Source organism: Lepisma saccharinum, chromosome 24, assembly GCF_977018435.1.
Source record: "Lepisma saccharinum chromosome 24, izLepSacc3.1, whole genome shotgun sequence".
Lineage (NCBI taxonomy): Eukaryota > Metazoa > Arthropoda > Insecta > Zygentoma > Lepismatidae > Lepisma > Lepisma saccharinum.
The window spans coordinates 61,470,718-61,498,002 of NC_139252.1; the positions used below are offsets into that span (position 1 = coordinate 61,470,718).

Sequence of the window (27,285 nt, forward strand, 5' to 3'; positions counted from 1 at the left end):
AAACGAATTGCAGCACAGAATGCATAAGTGCATTGATCTGGGGTGTGATTATGTAGAGAAATCATAATGTGAAACTGTTGCTCAAACACCCCTTCCCTGTGAGACTCAAAACTTTTCACTCTTCCCTCGTACATTGGTGTTGATAGAAATTTCAGTATGTGCTTGAATTTTGTGAACAACTTACTGCAGACGTTTATATGGATGTACCATTATAAAAAGAATTCTGATGCTGCTCCAAGTACAGATGTAAAATTTGTCGATGATTTGGTTATTTTTCTTTGCTTTTCTGCCACTTGTGGCTAACTGCGAAGATGAGGATGAATGGTGATTTGATGAAAGGACACTCGCAGAGAAAGTTCATGCTCAGGCAGGATTCAAACTTGTAACCCCAAGCATCGTAGCATGTAAAATTTATCAGTTCCAGAATTTGATGTTATATTCTCTCTCTCTCTCTTGGTGCTCAAATAAATTATCTATGTGGGTTTTATCTTGGCTTGGAGGGATAAAAATTCGTCTTCAAAATTGTTTTATTTCAGGATGATACAATCGTATTTGTTCAGTTACCTAGTCTTTGGTGTGGAAAATATATATCAAATAAATTTTCTGTCCAAGTCATCTTGTTAAGGAAACAAAAGTGCACATTCATAGATTTTGAGATTTGAGATTAGTTTTGTGTGTATCCAATATATATCTGAAGTTGGCTTGGTGGCCGAGTGCATTAAGTGTTGAAATTTCAATCTCTCCACTGAAGTTCCCAGTTTGAGTGTCGTCCTGGGTACATGTATCCTTTGTGGTTGTCCCATCATCAATTTCATCGAATCATCACTCGTCTGTCTCTGGCTGCCTAATTGGCTACCCTTCTGGGCAGGGCTAAGCTTCATCTTTTTCAGATGTATTATTATTATTATTTACAGCTGTAGACGCTGAAACATACCAAATTCACTTCCTTTGTAAATATTAGGAAAGGGATATTAATTGACACTAAATCATCATAGACTGATATGGGCATATTGGTGCATGAAAAAATTACAGATAATTTTTGTTATCTGATATATCAATAAATAACCTGAAATTCTAAAATTTTGTTGTTACTTTTATTACTATAAATGTGCAATTCTTACATGCTGGTTTCGTAAGGTAAATTTCTAAATGAGAAAATTAATGAACCATTAATGTTCTTCCAAGGAACATTTTCAATTTTATATCTGATCAGTAGAGCCCGGAAGTTCAGGCATTTATTTTCGTTAAAATAGGCAGGCAAAAAGGCATTTATAATGTGGTAAATAGGCACTAAAAATGAAATAAAAGGCAAAATAAACCGAAAAAAAGGCACATTTAGAAGTCGCTTACTTTTATCTATAATTTCTGGCAAAATGTTAAAATCTAAATTGGGAAGAGCATTTCAATTTTCTCCGTCTTGATTGCACATAACTACAAGGTGCTTTTTAAGTTCTCAACATTCATTGATAGTCGTCTGTCAGAGAGAATGTTTTTCATAATAGAAAATGATCTTTCTACTTCGACAGAAGTTATTGGAGCATACATAAAACAAGCTAATGTAGCTGGACTCATTTTGGTAACAGCATTTTCACCTTTTAGAATATCACAAATTGTTTTCAATTGTTTCATGTCCTCGTTTGCACTCACTACCCGTTAGCACTTTTCCGCAACAGCTCACCCCTTTTCTCCTGGCACTTCAATCATCTCCTGCATAGGTTCCTCGAAGATTTTCATGGATGCTATAATTGTAATTGTCTCTGGCAATGCACCATAATGTGCAAAAGTAAACTTGAATAGCACAGGAGTTTTTTCACTTCACGAATTGAAGCCTCTTCATTTTCTGGAAGAGCATCGATCACCTCACTGATTTTTTTAAGGTTGTTAGCATAATATATAGCTGCTGATATCCAGGTTCCCTATCTCGTCAAGACTGGTTGCTGAGGTAAACTAAGCTCAATCGCAACTTCCTTAAATTTTCGGGTTCGAGAGGGAGATTTCAGAAATATTTTCTTTGTGTTAGAAATCAACCTGTCCACTTCAGCAGTCAATCATGCACAAGAAATGTTAACCGAAAGGCAATAATCTGACTCAGCATGAAATACTTTTTCTCACACTTTTCTCCTTCAGCAATGTTGAAACATGCGTGAGTTCAATATTACTTAAATAAGGCGAAAATTATTCACATAATAAACGGAAGAAAAATAAATGCCAACAACGTTTTTTGGGAGAAAAATAATTTATATACACATTTTTTTTTAAAAAAAAATGTCAAATTTCATTGAAAAAGGCAAAAAAGGCATTATAATTAAAAATAGGCAGTGGGGTCCCAAATAGGCAAAATAGGCAAAATGAAAAGGCTTCCAAAATATTCGAAACAACATAAGAAACGTATATCCGGAAAAATTTTATCAATATATGCAGTAAATAAAAAGAGGCATTTTGCCAAACTTCCGGGCTCTACTGATCAGTATGAGCAAATATTTCGTATTCGTGAATCCCTAATAAGTGTAACTGTTACTCCATTTCAGGGCCTCGGTACACTCATAAAGTTGGAGGATGTGGATCCCCAAACCACTTTTCTAGGAGGCCTCGACAGATACGGGAACGATGGGAGGTTTGCATACATTTGGCAGGATGACGTAATGCAGGTAAGTTTAGAGCCAAAAGCTCCACTCTTGAGATTTTTTGTATTGTGGAAAATCTGGGCAAGAAATCTTTGCACTAAGGAAAGTTATTGGAATGCAATAATAAGCTCTCGGTGACAGCCTGTAATATATCAGGTGCCAGTACTATGAGTTACTTGGTCATTTCTTCAGTTCACATAAGATATTCATAATGTTAAAAGACTGCATTGGCTTGGGCAAGTTAAATCAATTTATAGTTGATCTGGCATGTTTAATAAAATTTTATCTCTAGCAATTTATGTGTAGTTTTCTAAATTAAAGCATCAATAAAACAGTCAGAGTTAATTGATTGATTAAGTAAATACATTAATAGAATTAATAATAATTTTTATTTTATTTTTGTAAATTCTAAATTTAGTGAGAAATTTTATTCTCATGCTGTGGTGGTAGAGCTCCTAATATTTTGCTGTCTATCAAAAATACATTTCAGATACAACTTGTTATGTATATTATTCATAATAATAATTATACCTAAAATCTGATACTTAATCACGAAGTCCATTTCTTCCTCAAAATGTTGATGTAATAGCCATGAAAATTATTCCTACATTTCTTGCATAATTCCCAGAGTACTGTATTTAGAATTACAAAAGTGTTTCATGACATTTTTCAGCCTCCGGAAAAGTATCAGCTGTTATCGGTAATTGGAATTGACCTAGCCTTAATTAAATATATGTAGGGTGTGTATAGCTACCCCATCAAATATATATTTACAATTAAATGGTCAATCTAATATAGATTATTTTGTGAATACGTACACATAGCAATAATATTTGTCAAGTAATGTTTTAATTTTCAATTCCAATTTTTATGTGTGATGTCTTTATTGTAGGTTATCTTCCATGTTGCAACTTTAATGCCCACAAAGGACACTGACATATCGTGCAATGGGAAGAAGATGCATATCGGCAATGATTACGTAACGATTGTTTATAATGAGAGTGGCGAAGAATATAATATTCAGACAGTGAAGGTATATTATCTTTAGTTGTTTTCTAGGCTTAATTATTTCTTTAATTATTTAATGTACCTCATAATTTACACTTAACAAAAATGTATTTAAAAACGTAAAATCTGTATTTATCTCTCCCTTTTTCATATATGTAACATTTTTAACAGAAAATATTAAACTTACGCATTGCTTGCATTATAGAATTATTTTCCTGTAGTTTACGGTTATTACAAGCATAAGAAAACAGTTTTTCTTTGTGACGTTTCAGGAGAACACATGCTCCTTTCATCAGACATTTATTTTCATTTTGACTAAAGATACAGTTATAACAATGGTTAGCAATTTTTTAAACAAAAAGAATCCATTATATAATGGGTGTTGTCAATGTTACATTGTTGTAATATAGCAACTTAACTGTGAAAAAAACAGTCTATTTTATTTTTATTTCAGATTTTTTTTAAATTATGAATCCCAAATATCATCAGGTAATTCAAATTCATCATTGTTTTCACAAAGTCTCTTGATGTTTTCTGTTACATTAAATTTTAAAGATGGTGGCTTACTCCATTTGTGAAAAAGAAAACTCCATACTGGATCTACATTACCATTTTCATTATTTAATTTATTCCAGTGTTCTTCTGCAATGAACGAAGCTTCCCAGACATTCAACTCTGTGTTTCCCGTTAATCTTTTTAAAACCCTTCTCTTTTTAATCAAATGTTTCTCTTCGATGATATGAGTTGACAAACCTGTTCTTGGGTTTAGATTTATAATGTCCAAATCGTGTTCGTGCCATCTTATTGCCATTTTCCTTGCTGTTTCTCCCACATAATCCTTTGAACATGAACAACTTATATTATATATTCCTGTGGTTTCCACATCTGGTAGAGAGTTTCTCATTTTGAATTCATTAAATGTACATTCCAAATTTCTTGGTGATTTAAAAACAATTTTGAAATTAAAACTTATAAAAATTTTTGCAATTTTATGTGAGAATCCCTTGTGGAATGGAATGCACACAAATTTCTTTTCAACAGATTTACAAATAAGGCTGACCTGTGTCTTGTAGGGCTGAACCAATGCAACTTCACACTGATATTGTTCCCTATACCAATGCTTGAAATTTCTAACAATTAAATGTTGTTCAAAATATTGGTTAATATTATTTTTTAAGTATTCCACTGACATTATAAGCATTAATGTACTATAATTTTGCTTTAAAATATTCAAACATTACATAACTGTCATATAATCACAAAATCCATTTTTCACCCAGTCCTGGTGCTGATTTGTTTTACTTTGAGTTTCTGCCACTTAGGCTAATCGCAGAATGAATGGTGATAAGATAAAATTGATGAATGGATAGTCACGAACTTGCATGGACAGTGAGTGCCCAACATAAGCCCTAAAAGGGGATTATGTTGGCTGAGAGTCCAGATGCTAGAGCCTCATTAGTGTGCAAAATGTACAGGGTGATCAACATGGAAGAGAGGTTTTTGACATTTGGGAGTCTTTAGAAAGAACCACTCCCATCAGCAATACCGATATGTTGGCATCTGCCCACCCCTTGTGTCTGTTTTCTACAGTTGAAGTATCATACAGTAACAATGCAAAACGTCTTTCAGGGCCAGTTCAACTATGCATGTGTCGTTATTCAACCTCTGGACCATGGCACAAATTGCGTCACTGTTAAAACTAAGGAGGACCTTGCAGAACATATCGGCCACAGTGAACCGAAAATCATATCGGACCAGAACTTGGCAATTCTAGCCCGTCAGCTTGCTCTCCATGCTAATGTAAGTAAAATTATTGCTGTTGTAGTAACGGTAGTACCAGTAGAGCTTGTGGTAATTATTGTTGTTTCCTAATTTTTGATTTCACGAAGAAATTGGTGGGGAGATTGGGTGTTTTTTAACATTCAATTATAATCCAGTTGGACTAAAACTTTGCCATACTTTTGTTGCAAGAAGACTACATGTTCAGTATCCTCTTGTCGTTTAATGTAACTTCTGTGGTTGCACCCAAAACAGCATCAGGGTACTACTGCTTCAAAACGTAGGGGCATTATTCCTTATGTTTGCTATTGTATATTGATGATAACGACATTTTATTATTTGACATTTCTATGAATTGTGTGTAACTTACTTCCACAATTCTGAGATCTCTTTAATGTTGAATAAAACTAAAATTCATGTACGTTGATTATACAGTTTCTAAGTTTTAATTTATTGGGTTGGCCCGTAAGTCCTGGCATTTTTTTTGTGTGGAAAAATAAAATGTGTTGGCAATGCGTTTTATGTTATTCGATAGAGAATTATGTGCTCTACAAAGTAGTGTGTTTAGTTTTTTTATGCTGATATACTTTTTGTTCTTTTCAGGTCATTAAAATGGAGTGTCAAGTCGAAAAAAAAGAGCATTTTCGACACCTGCTGTTTGCATTTAATCGAGGTGCCAAAGCCACAGAAGCTGCTCGAGAGATTTGTGAAGTGAATGGCGAAGAAGCTCAAAATTAGTTTAATATTGACGTAGGCACCATTTTTCGTCGCCGGTAACAATTCGGTAGAGGAAACGTTGCTTGTGTCGATGAGTTGACCGATGACGAGCAAGCAAACCGGCGGAGATCGTGGCTCGTTGATTTTGTTGTTGTCGTTCAAAGCATGCGGAACCCATGCGCCCAACTTTTGAACCTTTCCCATCGAGTGAAGGTGACGCTGTATGGTACTGTGGGAGCATTCCATTATCTCTGCCAATTCCCTCGTCTTTTCGCGTGGATCTTCGTGAATAAGCTGATTCAGTCGCTCCTCATCGAACTGAATGGAGCGTCCAATGCGATGCATGTCTTTGAGGTCGAAATTGCCATCTTTGAATCACTTAAACCAATTTTGAGCCGTCCTAAGAGGCATTGCTTCTTCACCATACACTTCACAAATCTCTCGTGCAGCTTCTGTGGCTTTGGCACCTCGATTAAACGCAAACAGCAAAAGGTGTCGAAAATGTTCTTTTTTGTCGACGACACTCCATTTTAATGACCTGAAAAGAACAAAAAGTATATCAGCATAAAAAAACTAAACACACTATTTTGTAGAGCACATAATTCTCTATCGAATAACATAAAACGCATTGCCAACACATGTTATTTTTCACAAAAAATTTTCACTTAAAAAAAACGCCAGGACTTATGGGCCAACCCAATATAACTTAACAGTAATCTGATGATATAATAAATTAGTTGGCATATGTGTTTGTATTTTCTTATGTTCATTCTCTATTGCGGGCAAAAAATTCCCTATCATTTCTAAGTTGTAATGTCTAGCGTGAGTGTTTGCCTACTGCATGACAGACTGAGCAGCATCTAAAGTATGTGTAATTTTTCTGGAGTTGGGAATGTATAATAATAGATCTTGACTGATACTGATGCTTGGAAATTGTAACAAAAAGTTGTTCAAAATATTAATTAATGTAAGTATCCCATTGCCAGAGTTTTTGCTTTAAAATATTCAAGAATTGCATGGGAATATGAAAATAGCTGTCGTTTAATTGTCATTCTGAAGAATGTCAAAGATGCATGTTCAATCCCTGGATAAAACAGTATTTGTAACTTTTCAGTAAGATGTTGTAGTATATATCCTGTTTGTATATTTCTGAGGTACCTATGTCGTCGTTATTCTTTTTCATTTGTATTATCCCATTGAACAGAGATATTTTAGTAAACTATTTGATCACAACATTGCTGTGATTATGTTCAAGTTGAATATCAGAAAAATTAAATCAGATAAAAGCATGTACTCGTGTATGTATCTACATTTGTTCAAACTTGCATTAAATTCTTGAGCATTCATATTTTGAGAAATGAGAGATGTGGTAGTAATTAGATATAAAGAGCTGATGTACTCACTTATCAATGCAACTGTTTTTTGTTCTATTAATTTCTGTGGCCAGTACAACCATCTTCATTGTAACTGTTGCTTGGCGTGCATTTCATAGTGTCTTGCTCTATTGGGGCCAAAAAATTGCAAGACAATGTGAATTCTTTTCAATTGTTCTGGGTATCTTAAGCATGTTCTAAAGCAAGCACTGTTCGTGGAGATAAAATCCCAAAACTAGTTACCTCAAAGAGTTTGCTACTGTGTGGATCAGCTGATCTCTTCTTGCACTCGTGATCATGGCTGAATGGTTCAAAATGTTGAAGATTTTGTCTTTGTTGGAGAAATTTTTAGTTACGATATGTGCTCTTGCTCAAAACACAGGAGTTTTTTATTGGACACTTTGTATTTTGCTAATAAAATCTTTTCTAAATTTTTTGTAACCAAGAGATAACTTTGTGTATTATATTTTGAAATCCTATCATCAAGAATATCTCTTGAAGTTTTATTAAAATCATAGGAAATGTTATTAATCACGAGACCCATTGAACACCAGCAAAGTATTTACAGGTTACTCCTGAAAGTGTGTCTAAATATCCATGTTGTTACAGCTTGCGTCAAGAATTTCCCAAAGCCTTCAGTCTAAAGGACAAGATCCTTACGCATCCAATTGGCTGGAGAGACTCCGCCAAATAAAGCGACTGCGGAAGAAGGTTCTGCAGGAAAAGAAGGTGCTTCAAGAAACTCCCGTTGCTCCAGAGAGTAACGAAGAAGTGGTTCCCCCCAGGGGATCACGCGTTCACATGGATGACTTCACGGAATACACATAGAGCAGAAGAAACGTGAGAGGGGAGGTGCACGGAAGCAAATAGTGAACTTTGGCTGTGAACTAACTAGTGGTCAGTGGAACATGAACAAAGGTGATTTAAGAAATGTTTGTTTTTGATTCATTTTTTGGTATAATCATTTGTTATAGTAATAAAATGATTGTATTTCAATTGTCTGTACAGGTGTACGTGTACTTGCAAACAAACTATTCTGGTAATTAAATACATGTTCACATAGTTAGTTTTTTGGTATGATGGTTGTATTCCATTCCTGAAGTTACTTGCTGAAGAAAAAGTAAGATTGCAACTTCTTTGAATAGTAGCAGTACTATTTCTGAAGTTATTTAATTCTATCCAGTATGTGTTACTAAAAACTAGGGATGGGCCGATATGAAATTTTGGCCGATACCGATAAAGTACCGATAACCGATATTCTACCGATCCGATATAAAATTGGAAATGGTCCTTGAAGAACCTGAAATGTTTGTTGATCTCCTTAATAAATGTGTGTTTTGAGGTGACTGCAGTGCAAGAGAAGCTAAATATTCAGACACTTACTTTTTAGAAAGAAGAGCATGGAGATTGTCCATAAAAATTACAACAAAATGGCAGAATTTTTGCACTAAATTATAAGATATTTATCGATTATCAGATCGGTAATTTTACCGATACACCGATATGCCTATATCGGCAGATACCGATAGAGTACCGGTTAATCGGTCCAATCCCTACTAAAAACCAAAGTCCACTTGAGAGCCAGGTCATGCCTGGGTCAGCACATCAAGTCCCATCATAACTGCTTTTTGGCTTTTGAGATGCAAGTCTGCTTCTGGGTGTGTGTGTGTACACGGTGTCTTAGGAAGGCACCCAAAGGTCACCCTCACTTCCACGTAGTGTACCCTGGTGACTGCAGTCTTGCAGGCCAACGATCAGTATGATCCTCTGTGGGGTCATGCATGAGCTGAGTGCCCCGTTACAGCCTCAGCTTTTAACCTAAGCATGGAGATATTATCCTCCGAGATAGTATAGTCTTGGTTGTCACAAGGTATCTCAGAAAAGTTTATTCTACATTTTTCATCTTTACTGCAATTTCAAATACACAAGCCGATACAACAAGAATTTGTACTTTTTAGTTTATTCAGAACACTCCTATCTCCTTTACCAGTCTCTTCCTGAAATGAAACAACTTTGGAAGAATGTGTCCTTGTGATATTGCATAACACTAGTCCTTTTTTTTTTCCTAGAAACCTCTTTATTTTTGTAAGTAGCGTTGTTCATGTCGTAGTTTAGTGGCGGTTAGTAGAAATATAATTTAGTGTAGTGAGGATATTAAAATTTGAACTGGTTTGTTTGAAATATTTCAGTGAAATGTGTATTGAGAAGTGTTCTCTGAATGTAAATGTAGCTACCATCCTATATTTTGTACACAAAGGATTTTTGCCTAACTGTTTAGCTCGTGTTGTGGGAGTTATTTGTTTTTAATATGCTCGTTTAAAATAATTTGATGCAGTGTGTATATCAAAAGGGAAACTTTTTGTCTTCTGTGCAAACGTGACTGAACCTCACCAATCAACAGAATTTGTTCATAACCATAGAATTAGTGTTTTTCTTGGTAGTGAAGTGTGTCTACGTGTGAACTTTTTAGCTGATGATAAAAAGAAGTGTATGTCACAAGACCACCCACAGGATTTTTTACAGGGCTCACGGTGGGGGAGAGTCGATGTGGGGTGAAACTATCCCCTTTTAAGAAAACTCTCATAAAGCACCCCCTCCCACTAGGATAATTTGCATCTCCCCACCTACTGCATTTTCTCCATGTTGAGCCATACAAGCATCCCCGTACCTTCCCTCAAATTGGGCAAAGCATCCCCCCCAGCTGGGAATTTCCACTTGGAATGCTAGAGACCAGAGTACGATTTCATATCTTGTACGATTTCATATCTTGCCCTTCTCTCAAAGAAAAATCTCTTGTTTTTATCTTTTATTATCATAATTGTTTTACGAATCATAAAACTGGAGTTCATTGTCTTTGTATGCTTTTCATGATGCACATATCAGAGACCATTTAATCTGCTGTCTATCATGGCACCCTTCATCCATGTTTTCACGATAAAATTCCACTCTCCGAATTATATGAAGTTTTCCCAGATATCTGGGGGGTGTTCCTCTGGCCTGCCTCTGTGGCCACCATTGTTTCGTCATCTTGATATGCTAACGGAGAAAGGACTTTAAACATTTCATCATTATTATTAATCTGTATTTCTTTATTTCTGCACACTACAGAGCACAATCCATAACATAAAATAAATAAATTAATAAATATATTTTACACATTGAAACCAAGCAATAATTCTTGATCGTGTATGTATATCTTAAATATATCGCTATGGATATATGTTGCATTGAAGACCTGTGTTACCAAGTCATAACTTTGATCTCCTAATGGGATCTCGCTTGGGGTGAATACAGTGGTTCAATTGTCTGCACTCGTGGCGGATGCAAGAGGGATCGAGCGGCTGCCGTCAGCTTCTGAGCAACCAGGTGAGCAATACGACTGGATCGTCTCCAGACAAATTCCCTGGTTCTGTCGTGGTCATCTGGGCTTTCAACTCGAACCTGCGAAGTTATGGAAAATTCATTTATATAGAGAATACTCTTGATGTGTTTATGACTAGGGTGTGAATTTATAGGCACTGAACATAAGCTTGTTATTTCATTTTCCTTGATAGTTGTGCACTGCGTTGTCAGTCTCAAAACAACACAGAACGAATTTAAGACATTAAACTGTTTTAATACAAGGTAATGAAAAAGGCAAATAGGCCAAAATCTGTACCTTATTTATAATGGTAAAAGGTAGTTCCAAAGAAAAATGATGTAGAAATTTTGTTACTTAGAGGAGAAGTTTTTGATAGTACACTGGTTCTGTTGCTGAAGCTGGCCTAAGAGAAACACATTAGTAGTACAAAAGATAGGACAATAGTGGATTAAAACGCTTTGGTAATAAAGGTATAGTTCAAATCAGGCAGCCGAAAGAAACAAATTGAAAGAAGAGATTCGAATGGATGCAATTGCTGGTCATAACAGGTTTTGTAGCAAGGGCTGAAATAAGGAGAAGCTGGACAAGATTAAGCAATGAGGATAGATTGGACCAAATGTTCCAAAGGAAGAGGATTAGGATGACCAAAACTTGAAGTAAGAAATGCAGGAAAGAGGAGAAAAGGAAATACAGTAGAACCCCGATTTTATGTTCACATATTTCACATTTTCCTGCATTATACATTCAATGTTGAAGGTCCCTTCTTAGCAAAATGTTACAAAATTTTCCTCGATTTTACGTTTTCCTGCATTTTATGTTTTTCTCAGCTTAGTCCCCTGAATAACATAAAATCGAGGTTTCAATGTACTGTGAGTATGAAGCAAGGCCAGACGATGTGAGGAAAAATTGGAGGGAATAAAATCAAGATCTGCAAGAACTACAGACTGAGAACAAAATGTGTATTGCACCACATGAAAAGTAGAAGGATCAACTGTGCCTCCCTGGTGGCATAGTGGTAATGGAGTCACCTCGTAATCAAAGGGTAATGGGTTCGATACCAGGTGGATCTCACTTTAAACTGTTCCATCTAGCCTTTCTGTACATAAAGTGGACTTACAAACAAATTTAATAAGAAGGATTGAAAGCTTCTGTCATGTCTTCAGGATAGGGGAAAGAGCATTAGATTCGAGCATTTATGAAGATGAATCGGGTTGAAAGAAACAGGATAGCTGATGCTTTCCCATTTCTTTCTAAGTACATAAGTAAAAACCTTCCACAGATACCTTTACTAGGTATTGCAAATTTCCAAATCCAAAATTCAGTAAGCATATACTACTACAAGTGATTTTTTTATGACAGCATATAGAATGCAAACACAGCAGTCAGTGATGAGTGATGATTGTAGTCTATACGAATACACACCTGCTTGGGCTGATGAACCCTTATTGAGTGCAGTCTTGCTGTGCCATCGGGCTTCACTCGAAGGTTGATCTTTCCATTCATTTGTTCAGTTGTTGCGGTGGCGCTTCTAAGTTCCTTCTTCGCTCCACGTCCGAACTGGAATAGTGAAAGAAATATCTTATCCATAGTTCAACATGCAGAAAATAAGGTTCCACATTGTTGTATTATATTAAAAAAAAAACAACTTTGAAGTAGGGCACTCTTGATAAACAGTTTTACAAACCAGAATTTCTGAACTCATAACTTATGTTTGTGCGAATTACTCACAATTACAGAATAATACGTATTCTTAAATAATATTTAAAAATACTAAAACTTATTGTACTTACGATTAGTGAGTATATATTATTTCCGAACGTTTCGGGAAACTACTGTTCCCTTCATCAGGTTCTATTTTGACTCGAAATCACTCCATAGCCACGTCAAGTCGATTCAAAAGCCAGGAAAAAGGATATAGGTTTGTCTTTGGTAAAGGAGGAATTTAGAAAACTTGCCAAAACCTGTTAAAACTTCCATTTCCACACTGCTGTTTAAAACCACAAAAGTTAAAAGAATCAATTTAAAAGAAGCATTTCAACTTAAAAAGTTAAAAAGGCACATGCCATTTCACTTCCCCGTGGTGACTTCAGAATGCCTTCTCGCCGAATGCAGAAAATTGTCCGCTTTCCGCTCCCCTCTTATATACTTCCCCTACATTTCCCCTTCCCGCTTACATCACGTCGTATTCAAAGTTGCGTGTTTCCTGAGCCTTGCGAATAACGTCCGGGTTAACATGAAAACCTATTTTTTTGTAGTCGCGCTTTTCCCATCTTTTAAACATCCCAATCCAAATCCCATTCACACTTCCATCCTCCATGTTCAATTTATTATCCTTATCATGGCAAATGTAGGAAGCCTCATATACATTCCTACTAATTTGTTTATTCTCGTTCCGAACAACCTCCCGTTTCTAAATTTCATGTCTCCCTTCAATAATATGCTCAGACATCCCTGTTCTAGGGACTCTCTCCCTTATTGTCATTCTCTCTCCATCATATATCCATACTCCTACCCGTTTGTCCGATATATTCCTTATTGCACTTGCATTTAATACTGTATATCCCTTTCTTTCCCCTCTCTTTTTCTCTATCTGTTCCATCTTTCTTGTACTCAGGGAAATGTTTTTCTATAATTCTCGGAGCCTTCATCCCACATTTAATTCCATGTTCCCTAGCTAATTTTTCAACTCTCTCCGAGATCCCTTTGAAATATGGGATTCCTATATATCTGAACTTTACTCCTTCATCCTTCCCTTTCCCCTCCCCTCCTTTCGTGTGTCTTTCCTTACTCATACACTCCAACTCTTTTTCGCAAATTTTGCGTGCTGTATTTAAGTTCCTCCTCAAATCAGCCTCTTTATACCCGTTCTTTTTACCCACCCTCATGATCCAGTTTTCCTCTTTTTTCAATTCATTCTTATGGTTACATAACCTTATTGCCCTAACGAAGAAGTTTAGAAAAACATTACTTTTAGTTCTCCTTGCGTGTGCGGATTCATTGTTAATGTACAACTCCCCGGATAAGGCTTTGTGGAAAATTCCAGTCCTTATGCCCTTTTCTTTTTTATAAATCCAAAGATCCTAAAAGCTTATCTTGTTATCTTTCATTTCTTCCATAGTAACTTTAATTCATTCCTCTTGCTCCCCCAATATCTTAAACATTCTCTATAACTCTTTTCCTCTCCAATAATCAAAATGTTCTTCGACATACCTTCCCAAAATTTTTATCTCATTCTTCATTTGATTCAAGGTCGCGCGCTCTATATAATGAAGAAAAATACTAGACACTATTCTGGAAATTGGGTTCCCCATTGCTAATCCTTCCTTTTTCTAAAGTAAAAGAGCTTAAAATAAACAACTACCCATCTCAAAACATTTTGAAGTAGAAGATTGGTTGATTGATTTGGTGTTTTAAGTCCACTTTGTGCACAGAAAGGCTAATGGGACTGGACTAAAGTGCAATCCGAACCACCATGTGCCTCCATTGAAGAAAAAGAGCTTAAAAGAAACTTACATCCTCTCAACTTTCTGAGGTAAAAAAACTCAAAAGAAACTTATGCCTCCTCAACTTTCTGAAGTAAAAGAACTCAAAAGAAACTTATGCCTCCTCAACTTTCTGAAGTAAAAGAGCTCAAAAGAAACTTACATCCTCTCAACTTTCTGAAGTAAAAGAAACTTATGCCTTCTCAACTTTCTGAAGTAAAAGAACTGAAAATAAACTGATGCCTCCTCAACTTTCTGAAGTAAAAGAGCTCAAAAGAAACTTACATCTTGTCAACTTTCTGAAGTAAAAGAGCTCAAAAGAAACTTACATCCTCTCAACTTTCTGAAGTAAAAGAAACTTATGCCTTCTCAACTTTCTGAAGTAAAAGAACTGAAAATAAACTGATGCCTCCTCAACTTTCTGAAGTAAAAGAGCTCAAAAGAAACTTACATCTTGTCAACTTTCTGAAGTAAAAGAGCTCAAAAGAAACTTACATCCTCTCAACTTTCTGAAGTAAAAGAAACTTATGCCTTCTCAACTTTCTGAAGTAAAAGAACTGAAAATAAACTAATGCCTCCTCAACTTTCTGAAGTAAAAGAGCTCAAAAGAAACTTACATCTTGTCAACTTTCTGAAGTAAAAGAGCTCAAAAGAAACTTACATCCTCTCAACTTTCTGAAGTAAAAGAAACTTATGCCTTCTCAACTTTCTGAAGTAAAAGAACTGAAAATAAACTGATGCCTCCTCAACTTTCTGAAGTAAAAGAGCTCAAAAGAAACTTACATCCTCTCAACTTTCTGAAGTAAAAGAGCTCAAAAGAAACTTACATCCTCTCAACTTTCTGAAGTAAAAGAAACTTATGCCTTCTCAACTTTCTGAAGTAAAAGAGCTCAAAAGAAACTTACATCTTGTCAACTTTCTGAAGTAAAAGAGCTCAAAAGAAACTTACATCCTCTCAACTTTCTGAAGTAAAAGAAACTTATGCCTTCTCAACTTTCTGAAGTAAAAGAACTGAAAATAAACTGATGCCTCCTCAACTTTCTGAAGTAAAAGAGCTCAAAAGAAACTTACATCTTGTCAACTTTCTGAAGTAAAAGAGCTCAAAAGAAACTTACATCCTCTCAACTTTCTGAAGTAAAAGAAACTTATGCCTTCTCAACTTTCTGAAGTAAAAGAACTGAAAATAAACTGATGCCTCCTCAACTTTCTGAAGTAAAAGAGCTCAAAAGAAACTTACATCTTGTCAACTTTCTGAAGTAAAAGAGCTCAAAAGAAACTTACATCCTCTCAACTTTCTGAAGTAAAAGAAACTTATGCCTTCTCAACTTTCTGAAGTAAAAGAGCTCAAAAGAAACTTATGCCTTCTCAACTTTCTGAAGTAAAAGAGCTCAAAAGAAACTTACATCTTGTCAACTTTCTGAAGTAAAAGAGCTCAAAAGAAACTTACATCCTCTCAACTTTCTGAAGTAAAAGAAACTTATGCCTTCTCAACTTTCTGAAGTAAAAGAACTGAAAATAAACTGATGCCTCCTCAACTTTCTGAAGTAAAAGAGCTCAAAAGAAACTTACATCTTGTCAACTTTCTGAAGTAAAAGAACTTAAAAGAAACTTATGCCTTCTCAACTTTCTGAAGTAAAAGAGCTCAAAAGAAACTTACATCCTCTCAACTTTCTGAAGTAAAAGAAACTTATGCCTTCTCAACTTTCTGAAGTAAAAGAACTGAAAATAAACTGATGCCTCCTCAACTTTCTGAAGTAGATGGATTGAAAGAAAAACTTACCTCCTTCTCAACTTTGAGTACCAGTGGACCAAGAAGGAACTTGCTCTTGATTGTAGTGTGGCTACTCATCATATTCACAGTTACATTGCCATCTCGTTGGATTGTGGAGAGCCCGAAGAGGGTAGCCTTGGAACGTCCACGGTTCCTGTTCTGAAATAAGTAAAGCCTTTGTTTAACAACTCTGTGTCACATATATTTTTAAACATTTGAAAGTAGACTGGCATTTCATAATGTTATGCAGTGATCGACAATCTCGAGACAAGGTAAGGAAATATTATTTTATTGAGAAAATTGTTGAGTAATTCTCTGAATGTCAATGACAATGGTTCTTCATTAGCATACAATGTTAATTGGACATTCATTATCCATTGTCTAGTGCTTTAAACTATACTTATTTTACCACTATATTTTGAGAGAGCATATCTTTTCTGCTCTTCAGGTGAACAAATTTATTTTTGCCGGTTATACGGATCTAACTTTTGACAGACCAGTGATTTTACTAAAAATCCGGTACACTAACCAACTACTTCATGATTAACAGAACAACAAATTAACAGACACACAAATACAAAATATAGGGTGTGGCAGAAATATTGAGACGATTTAAATTTGCAAAATCTATATTACACTTCAGAATAATAGCGAAAACACTTACATGACTGGAAAGTACATACAAAAGCATTTAATATGATGCCTTGAAAGTAATGTCAGTCAGATGGACACTATTCTCCCTCAAACCAATCTATGTGCACCAAAGCTTTCCTAACACACTTCACAACTTCTGAAGTTCGACCGTTCGTGGACGTCCTGGGCTCTTCTTGCTTTTGACTGATGTAGTTGTTCTGAAGTTTCTTACCCAATTCAGAATTGTCTGTTGTGTCGGCACTTTCCCATTTCTCCCAATGTTGAACTGGAGCCTGAATCTACGTTTCATTATAGTGGCAGAATCGTTATTCTTAAAGTAACATTCCACTGCTAATGCACGATGCGCACTCGACCAACGCTCCATGGTTACTGAAGGCTATGCACTGCTGTACACAACAACACATAAATTTGTGCGCCATCTATTGGGAGATTCTGGTGCAGCAATTATAAAATCGTCTCAATATTTCTGCTACACCCTGTATAAAAGGAATATATTGAGGTGTTTCTACGTACTCTGTTCTTGTTCCTGTTGTTGTTCGGGCGTGCTCTTTGGTGGAAGGTATCTTCATAGTCTTCATCCTCTTCGAAGTGGGAATCATCTTCATGCTCTATGTCCCTGAAAAAAAAAAGCATGTCTAATTTGTTATCACCATAGGAAAATTATGGAATTAATTTGAGACTACTCACCGTGAATTCTGGGAATTATGCATGATTTTTTTATTCTCTGTAGACGTGAAAAATTGGAACTTTTATTAATCCAAATCCCATTGAATTTATCCATATTTATAAATGCTTGGAGGAAGGTTTTCATAGTTTGGCTTCTATTTATATCGAGGAAGGAAAAAGAAAGCTGTGTGGAAAATAATTCGGAGTTCTCTCAATCCATTTACTTTGTTAGTGTCCTTTGCAGAACAATCTATCTGACAGACGGAAAATTATTGTAAGATAAGATAGACGTTTATTAGATAAATTTGAGATTCTTATTATTCAATTAATATTTTTTCTGAGATTAATAAATCCTGTGGCATTTGTGACTTGTGTTGTAGATGTATCTAGAGTCTGAGTATGTGAAATGGCAAATTTAAACTCCCGCACCTTAAATTGAATTATAATTTTTGGATACATTGGAATTGCACAGGCACTTAATATATTGCTAATATATTTGTTTGTGTATGTGTGTAGGTGGTGAGAGATGGTAATATGCAAGGTTGAAATAGAGAAAGTTTGCCTTGAAAATCGGGAATTATACTTGAATTTTATCATGGTCCTAGAGTGTTCACCTTGGATTAATTCCGTTGCGCCAAGTGATGCATGTATATGACTGTGCCATATACCAGGGGGAGGTTGCAGGGATTGGTTAGAACCATTATTTGCTGCAGCATCTTCAATAAAATTGGTCATATCCCCTTTTATGAAATTTCATGAGCACATTTGTGACCAGTAATGTGCTTCTACACATAAACAGCAATAGTTTACATCTTGAGTACATGAAGGATTTTTTTCGGAAGGGGCTGGAATTGTAAAGATTGATATTTCATAGCTGCATTCCAGGGGAAAGGGGAGGGGGAGCAGGATATGCAATAAAATATTTTGTAATTACCATTTTTAACCTTTGTTTTAAAAGTTGTTCAAAGACAATAATGGTAATCTGGTTTCATTTTAAGAGGAGTTTCCATTTACCACTATGGTCTTTCCCTAGTTTTTTACTGCTCTCATTAAAAAATTATGATTTTCGTAAAATTACGGATGGGGACTGTAGCCCCATCAGCTCCCCCCATGCATATGCCAGTGGTCTACATCTGTGCGTACACAATGTCGACTACATTTTACTCATATATTTGTAGACAATAGGCATTGTAGAGATGAAAATAGAAATATCATGTATTTCAATTCTTCAGAAGTGTGAATAATACCTTGCACTCTTTACAACTACTAAGTACCAAGCAATATATGCAACGTTCTCATGATATTGTAGAGAATATACAGGGTGGTCCATATTGATGGTACATATTTGAAATGCACATTTCTAGGAATGGAATAAGCAGATTTTTTAAGCCACCACCGTTCATTGTTTGAATGTTATCCTGTAGTTGGGCACCAATTTGAGGAGAGCATACTTGGGCTTTCGTTTCGAAGTCATACTGTCCATGTGGTGCAGCAAATAGGCCGGAATGGCATCTATCTCCCTCCATATGTTTGTCTTGAGTTCAGCAGTTGTTTTGAGACTTGTTGTGTACACTTTATTTTAGGTCACTCCACAGGTAATCTGGATGGCCAATTGATATTTCTGAATCTGGAAATGAGGCAACCAGGAAAATGGTCTCGAAGGGTTCTCTTTTTGTAGTGGCACCATCTTGTTGCATCACATTTATGTAAGACCGAAGCACTTCATTTAGGGAACGAAAAACGTGATTAACATGACATTGTAGCGCTCAACAGTGACTGTTACAGTTGGGATAATTCTCCCAATGTTCTATGCACTACGAGACATTCAAGGCCCTCCAGGTGAAGGTTTCTTGGCATTTTCTGTTTCAAGGATGTTTTTCACAGTAAGCAGGACTACCTTCTGAGATGGTGGTTCATGCTTCTTGAAATGTTTTCTGAATCCCCTTTGTGATGTAAGGATGAAGCTTCCACTAGTGAGGAACACTTCCACATCATAAGCAATTTCACCCGGAGTCCACAGCACCATAATTTGTTAGAACAATAAAATGAAAACTTAATTAATATAAACTCACAAGCTCAGGCTTCCAAATGCAATGCATTTGAAACATGTTAGAATATTCCTACTGTCTGAAAATACAAAATATAATGTGTTCCATCAATATGGACCACCCTGTATATTAATTTTTGTCTCGTGATTGAAAATGTTGTTGTCGTTTTAACTCTTTCCAACAGTTGATACTTGAAAGAAAATCTGAGAATATTTTGTTGTAGATATGATTTTTAAACATTAAACCACCACCAACAAATGATTCTAAAAAGCACAAGGTTCAAAAATGATTACACTGGGTAACAGGCAAAAAATCGTCCAGGGTTTCTCAGCTGAATTAGACTAATTTTGATGCCCTGAGTCCGTAAATGACCTTGGTTTTGCTCAATCAGGTCAACCTTTTGAGCTACAGCAGGGGTCGAAGTGTCCTATATTTTTTAATTACTTTCACACCACTTAATTTATATATATATTTTATAATATAATATTTTTAATTACTTTCACACCACTTAATTTATATATATATATTATAATAATATAATATTATTTATTACTTTCAGATGGCTTCGGCGTGACGTTCATGCAGGAATAATCCTGACGTTTTCTGCTACATCTGCGGAGAATACACGCTGTCAGCGGACAGGAAGAACATCACAAGATTCGTGAAGCACGCATACCAGGCGTACTTTAAAGTCAAGCTAGGTGACCAAGATAAGTCCTGGGCACCGCACACGGTGTGCAAGACGTGCGTGGAATACCTCAGGCGGTGGACTAAGGGCGCCAAAACTTCACTGAAGTTTGGGATTCCGATGGTTTGGAGGGAGCCGCTTGACCATGCATCGGATTGTTACTTCTGCGCCATCAATACTACTGGCATCAACCGGAAGAATCGGCACATCCTCCAGTACCCCGACCTTCCATCTGCCCGCCGTCCAGTTGCTCACTGCGAAGAAATACCTGTACCAGCGTTCCCACAGCTTCCTCACACCGACGACGAGGCCACCACTTCAGACGACGTAGGAGATACAGAACAGGAGTATGAAACACAAGATGGTTCGCAGCCCTTTTCACAATGTGAGCTGAATGATCTGGTTCGGGATCTCAGCTTGTCGAAGACTTCCTCCGAGCTGTTGGCCTCCAGACTCAAAGAGAAAAATTTACTTGGCGAGGACGCGCGTATCACTTTCTTCCGTAGAAGGCATGAGGAGTACATGGGCTACTTCTGCCAGGAGGAAGACCTCGTGTACTGCCGAGATGTCGCCGGTCTTCTTCATAAACTCAGCACTCCTACATACGATCCGACAGATTGGCGACTCTTCATTGACAGCTGCAAGCGCTCTTTGAAGTGTGTGCTCCTCCACAACGGGAACCAGTTCGCCTCAATCCCTCTTGCGCACTCCACAACTCTCAAAGAGAAATATGAAGCAGTGAAGTATGTGCTTGACAAAATCCAATATAAGCAGCACCAATGGATGATCTGTGTCGACTTCAAGATGGTGAACTTTCTACTAGGTCAGCAGTCCGGGTTCACGAAGTACCCATGCTTTATATGTATGTGGGACAGTCGAGACAGAGTCCAGCACTATGTAAAGAAAGAGTGGCCGGCGCGAGAGCAGTTAGTACCTGGGGCGAGAAACATCATAAACGAACCTCTTGTTGACCGGGAGAAGATATTGATCCCACCGCTACACATGAAGCTTGGGTTAATGAAACAGTTCACGCGCGCTCTGGACAAGGATGGGAGGTGCTTCAACTACATGTGCCGAGCATTTCCTCGACTGACCATTGAGAAGCTCAAGGCCGGCATTTTTGATGGCCCACAGATACGGCAGCTCATATAGGACACTGAGTTCCAAAACTCCATGAACACGCTTGAGTGCGCCGCCTGGAAATCGTTTGTGCAGGTGGTGAACAACTTCCTGGGGAACACGAAGGCACCAAACCACGCCACACTCATCAGCAGCATGATAGAGGCCTTCCAAAAACTCGGGTGTTTGATGAGTATAAAGATGCACTTCCTGTTCTCACACATGGACTGGTTTCCTGAAAACCTTGGGGCGATGAGCGACGAGCAGGGAGAAAGGTTCCATCAGGACATGCGCCAAATGGAGGAGAGGTACCAGGGGAGGTGGGACGCAGTCATGCTGGCGGACTACTGCTGGTCGCTGAAGAGAGACAACCCAGCAGCTGCTCACACACGGAAATCGAAGAAACGCCGATATCTGCCTTGAACTCTGAACTTTTGTGTCATGTAACGCTCATTCTTATTATATTATGATTATGCTTATCAAATTTAATGTAGTAAATAAATAATGAATTAATTTGGATACGTTGACTTTTATTTCTTGAGGGAAACGGAAAAAATTGTCAGGGGTTTATCAGCAGAAATTAGATTTTCTTACGAAAAACAGATTTTTTTGAAATTTCTGTAGAAAAAATCCTGACCTGATTGAGCAAAACCAAGGTCATTTTCGGACTCAGGGCATCAAAATTAGTCTAATTCAGCTGAAAAACCCTAGACGATTTTCCAAATATTTTTTTTTGTTGCCCAGTGTTATCCATGAATAATACTTTACCTTTTCATTCTGTCATCTTCAGCTGTTCTCCCTTTGTTGGCAGGTCTTCTCCGTCTATTATTGTTCTTCTTCTTATTTTTGTTGTTGTTGTTGTTATTATTATTATTATTATTATTGTTGTTGTTCTTGTTCTTGTTGTTGTGGAGCTTGACGCTTACAGGATCGAAGCTCTTTGCAAGATACTGGTTAACTCTTTCAATGACGGAGTCCATGTATCGGTTGTACTTTGCAATGTAGACATCGGGAACAGCTTGTCTGTCCAGAGACCTAGCATCTGTAATTTGTAGAGAAAAGGCGATTTTGTATTTTTTGAAAGTTTGTAAGCACCAGTCTTTACAAACTTTTAAAAAAAGTAAGTTAGTTACAGTTCTTTGCTTTGCCCAAAAAGTAACTCAGTTGCTGTTACTTCTTTACTGGAATGCAACTTGTTACTCAGGGCCATAGCAGGAATATTTGGGGGGAGAGGGGGGTCATGCCCAACCTTAGAGAACAAAGTGTATTCAAAACAGGGAAATACCTTGTTGGAAATTATCATTTTTTCCGTACTGTGTTCTTGAATCTACTGAACCCCTTTAGTAGGTATAATCAGAGCCGTTTTTTTTTTTTTGCTATTAGCGATAAACGCGAAATGTAACGGAGAGATGCAGCAAGTAGTATATGCACGATTTATCACAAATGTGACTGATTTCCGGCTGTAATTTTGTCGCAAATTTTGCGAAAATTGACCGTTTCTGCGAACAGTTTCATTTTTACGATAGAAACGAAAAATTGCATTTTTTACAAATTTATTTTTAAGAAATGAGTGATTTTGATAGACTTAAAGCAATGTTCAGCAAATTACCAGAGTTTTCAAATATTGGTTAACAATGTGATTTGCTTTTAGGTTATGTAGAGTTATGCAAATTAGCTAAGTGTGTATTCAATGATAAATCTGAGCTCAATGTAATTGACATACTGGAAGCATTAAAAGCAACAGGTGATGCGTTTAAAGAATTTGTTGATAAATGTATAATAATAATAATAATAATAATATATCTTTATTGAGCGGGCGAGGTTCAGCGTATGCTGTTCTGAAGTCATTATGGTTACCTCTTTCAAACGCAGATAGTAAATGTTTTTTTTCACAGTATAATCTTTTAGTGTCAGATATGAGAAGAAGTATGAAGAAGCAAAATGTTGTCACTTGTTGTATGTTGATGTTTCATGAATGAAAATAAATGAGAGACAGATTGTTTTATACACTCCAGTTTTTTTAAAATATAAATATGACTGAGAAAGGCTGATTTTCAGAAGGTGAAATTTATTATTTACTGTTTTTAAGCTTATTTTCCCATAAATATTGCAATTATGATACCTTGTATAAAATCATTCATTGATTTAGTAACATTATGTATAAGTGCATGGCATTAAAAATTACCACGAAATTTTCACGAAATTACTGCCATATTTTTAACTATAAACACAATATTTTATATATTTTTCACGAAATTTTTGTAAAATTAACACAAAAAAGCCGGCCCTGGGTATAATGTACAGAGCTACAGTACACTAGATGAACTATAAGTAACAATATTCTGTTCAATATTATATTTAATATGGTAGGCTAACAGTAGACAGAATTTTCAGCAGGGTAATACCAAAATAACAATTTGTAATGCATCTGTTATCATGCACTTACATTCTGACTACTGTCAGTGACTTGCACTGAAGAATAGTGAGTCCACCAGTAATATAACACTGAATATGACTTTCTTTTTTTAATCTCAATATTTAATGTAGAAGTCGACGAGATCTTTTACCCTTGAGTTTCTCCTTCCTCCGTCCGACCAGACAGACTTGAAGGAGGGCCTCCCCGAAGGTGTAGTGGTTCGGATTCTCCTTTAACCCCTCCTTCCCCCAGTACCGATTAGCCTTTCTGTGCATAATATGAACTTAAAGCAACAATTCAATCAATCAGACTTGGATTGTCTCCAGCTCGGTCGCTAGACTGGTTTGGGTACATATGGTCGTGTCCGAATCAGCAAGCGCACCTTTGCCATCGCTTTCCTGTGCCGTCCGAATAAAGATGTTGCCTTGTAGAACAGTTGCCACTTTTCCCGCCAGGTGTCAGTTTTGAACGTCACCCACCGCTCTCTGGAGCGCAGGCGCACAATACGAAAGCAGAAGGCAGATGCCAATGTCTTCCGCCAATTTACTACTTGAAAACATGGCATGTCATTTCTTCTTTTACTTTTTTTCCCACATGCAGTGTCATCGACAAAAATGTCCAACTGTCACTGAGTTCTAGATCGTATATTCAATAAATATTGCCTCTGCAAAGTGAAAGTTGCAATATGGCTGCCAAGCATAGGGTTACAGAGTTGAAGCATGCACTTGTCGCATCTTCCCCCTCCAACGCCACCTATGCTGCAGATTCGGACTGTAACGGTAGGGGGATTCAGCTGGGTTTAACCGTGCTCTAGAATATAGGTGACACCAGCTGCGGATTCGAACACGGCCCTGGACTGCCAACGAAACGTAAGCGCAAGAGTTAATTTCTATGCACTAATCGCACGAAACTCAATCATCTTTTTGGTCAAGCCCCATCCTTCTTCTTCTTCTGACGTCAGGATAAAAGCTTTCGTTGTTTTGTTAGGCAAGTTTGGTTTTCATCTCTTAGCATAACGCCTTATTGGTCAAGCCCCGAGAAACTGCACTACAGTCCAGCAGAATTAACTTGAGAGAAATGGCCGCTCTGTGAGTGATGCAACTGCGCTCGAATTGGCTAGAGCGGGGAACTTCCCGCTGTAACGGGCCAATGGAAACTCTAGAGTAGAGTTTGTAGAGTTTCCATTGGCCCGTTACAGCGGGAAGTTCCCCGCTCTAGCCAATTCGAGCGCAGTTGCATCACTCACCGAACGGCCATTTCTCTCAAGTTAATTCTGCTGGACTGTAGTGTATTTATGCAATGAGACCTAAACTTAACGCTCAACATAACAACGATAGTATTCCGTACGTCAGAATATGCGGGGCTTGACCAAAAAAGGTGTTTCAGTTTCTTGCTATAAGTTAGACGTCTTTTCTACTCGCTACCACCCCCGCCAACCACTGGAGATCGTGGTTTCAGGTAATGCAGTCTATCACCTGCTAGGAGGGCCTCCCCGATGGCGCAGTGATGTGTCGTCGCCTTGTAATCAAGGGGTCTCGTGTTCGATTCCCAGTGAAGGCACATAGTGGTTCGGATCCCACTTTAAACTGTTAGTCCAGTCCCGATTAGCCTTAATCAGTCAATCTTTACTGATAGATTAATTTCTCTTTCTGCCCCTTCATTTCGTAGAGCAGTGTTTCTCAACCGCCGGGCCCTAACGTCAACTCTGCCAGGCCGCGAGAGGTTCACCTGAAGTTTGCGACTTGCAGCCCGGGCTGGCAACCATCTGGAAGATGGCCTTTCGTAGAGGAAAAGGTCTAAATATGGTCCCCCCTTTTTATGTTGTCATTTTCGGAGGAAAAAAATTAATATATCAAGCACCTGCCTTTAAAATGCATATCTATGAAATATATACTTAAATGTAATAGCATGCAAAAGTATAGAAGATCTCCATTTTTTTAAAAAAGAAGCAATTTCCAAAAAGTGGTAAAATGATGTATTTCAAAATTGTGGTCTAAACATGGGCTACTAGTGGCAATATCACAAAAAGCAATTAAAATTTAAAAACAGTCATTTATCGCTAAAACATTATAAAATTCATATTTATGAATAATCTGTTACTTTGAAAATCACGCGGAATGGGAAAAATCGAAATTAAGATAAACATCCAAATATTTGTTGAAAATGTGATCTCAACATTAGACCTCATGTCATAACCCATATTTAGACCATCCCGCTATTTTTCTTCTTCAATTTATTTTCGCTATCTGTGGTACATATTTCTCAAACAATTTATGGCCTTATAAAAGCCCACATTTGTTTTATGTACCGCTAATATCATAACCTATACAAAGCAGATGAGAATTCAGAAAACACTGAGTTAAGACATACCTGCAAAAAGTTTTCGGAGTTCGCAATTCTATAACAGCGTCCAAGGCCGAAACTAACCACCACTTTCTCTTGCAAATTGGCGTCGCAACCTTTGTGCTTGCCAGATAACCAGTTACAATAGCCTCTGACAGGCTGCAACACCCAGCAGGGCTGATAACTCCAAAACCCATATTTAAACCTTCGCCCATATTTATACCTTCTCCTCTACGGTTTTCCACTGCCATAACATAAAATTATTTCTCGCCAGTGCTGGTGAGAAATCAAAGCCGCTGAGAGGTGAGTATGGGTGTTCTTTGGGAGTGTCCCTTCATCAATTTTAAGCCCCTATCACACGGAACTGGATTTCTAGTAGGAATGCCCTAGTTGGCGCTGAACTAACTTTCTGGGTTAGGTGGGAGAACAGCCACAGGCTGAACCTCGCCCTTTAATAAAGAAAATTTGAATTTGAATCATGGCCGCCTGGCTGACTGCTTGACTCGTTTGGAGGAATAGGACATGTTCTAATTGCTACTTGCTTTCCTCGACTGGATTCTGTGGAGCAGCCAATCAGAGCAAAGTTTCGCCATGTGAAGATAATCTGTGAGTGTGCAAAGGAGCGCTTTTCTCTGTGGTTTCCGAGTGTTACTCCAGCAAGGTATAACGTATGCAGCATGAAAGGCGCGTTCAGTTTCACCATTTATGCTGAGTGCACGGTGTTTACATTTGAAACAACTAAAGTATTCTTTCATACGTGGACAGTAAACGTTGTAAAGTATGTATTTAAGCAGCGCCATTGTTTTGTATCTAATAACGTTTTATACGAAACGTTATTCCTCTCGGTTGAATAGTTATCGGCTTTTAAAAATGTGAAGTGATACATTGTTTACATCTCACGCGGCCGCCATTACGACTTCACTCGTGACCTCTAGATGGGAACAAAAGTCTATTAACAAGTACGCTGATAAGTATCATGTGAGGCGAAAACTAGCAAATTGGTAGCCAGTCAAGCGCCAACTAGGACATACCTACTGGAAATCCAGTTCCGTGTGATGCGGGCTTTATTACATCATCCTGATTAGCCGAAAGTGGCAGAAAATCGAAGTAAAATAAACAATCAATAAACAATAAATCGACGATGAGGATAATGATGAGACAGATGCACGATCAAAAATGCCTTTTTATTGAGGATTTGAACCTCAAACTTCGTAGCATGCCACAGATCTTGTCAGT

The 27,285-nt window shown here is 37.2% G+C and overlaps 2 protein-coding genes across 2 annotated transcripts in view; one reads left to right on the forward strand and one right to left on the reverse strand.

The window, feature by feature from the left end:
* Positions 1-8,557, forward strand: part of gig (TSC complex subunit tuberin) — a 75,882-nt gene extending 67,325 nt beyond the window's left edge. The window contains exons 28-31 of the mRNA XM_083110760.1: positions 2,529-2,648; positions 3,517-3,657; positions 5,262-5,432; positions 8,111-8,557. Coding sequence (XP_082966886.1) covers positions 2,529-2,648; positions 3,517-3,657; positions 5,262-5,432; positions 8,111-8,329 — 651 coding nt within the window. The 3' untranslated portion in view covers positions 8,330-8,557. The remainder of the gene's footprint in view (positions 1-2,528; positions 2,649-3,516; positions 3,658-5,261; positions 5,433-8,110) is intronic.
* A 2,018-nt stretch (positions 8,558-10,575) lies between these two features.
* The window catches only part of LOC145978004 (uncharacterized), a 78,983-nt gene continuing 62,273 nt past the window's right edge, over positions 10,576-27,285 (reverse strand). Inside the window, exons 4-8 of the mRNA XM_083110375.1 lie at positions 22,059-22,332; positions 17,283-17,385; positions 16,125-16,274; positions 12,285-12,419; positions 10,576-10,942 (exon numbers count right to left, since the gene is read on the reverse strand). Coding sequence (XP_082966501.1) covers positions 10,766-10,942; positions 12,285-12,419; positions 16,125-16,274; positions 17,283-17,385; positions 22,059-22,332 — 839 coding nt within the window. The 3' untranslated portion in view covers positions 10,576-10,765. The remainder of the gene's footprint in view (positions 10,943-12,284; positions 12,420-16,124; positions 16,275-17,282; positions 17,386-22,058; positions 22,333-27,285) is intronic.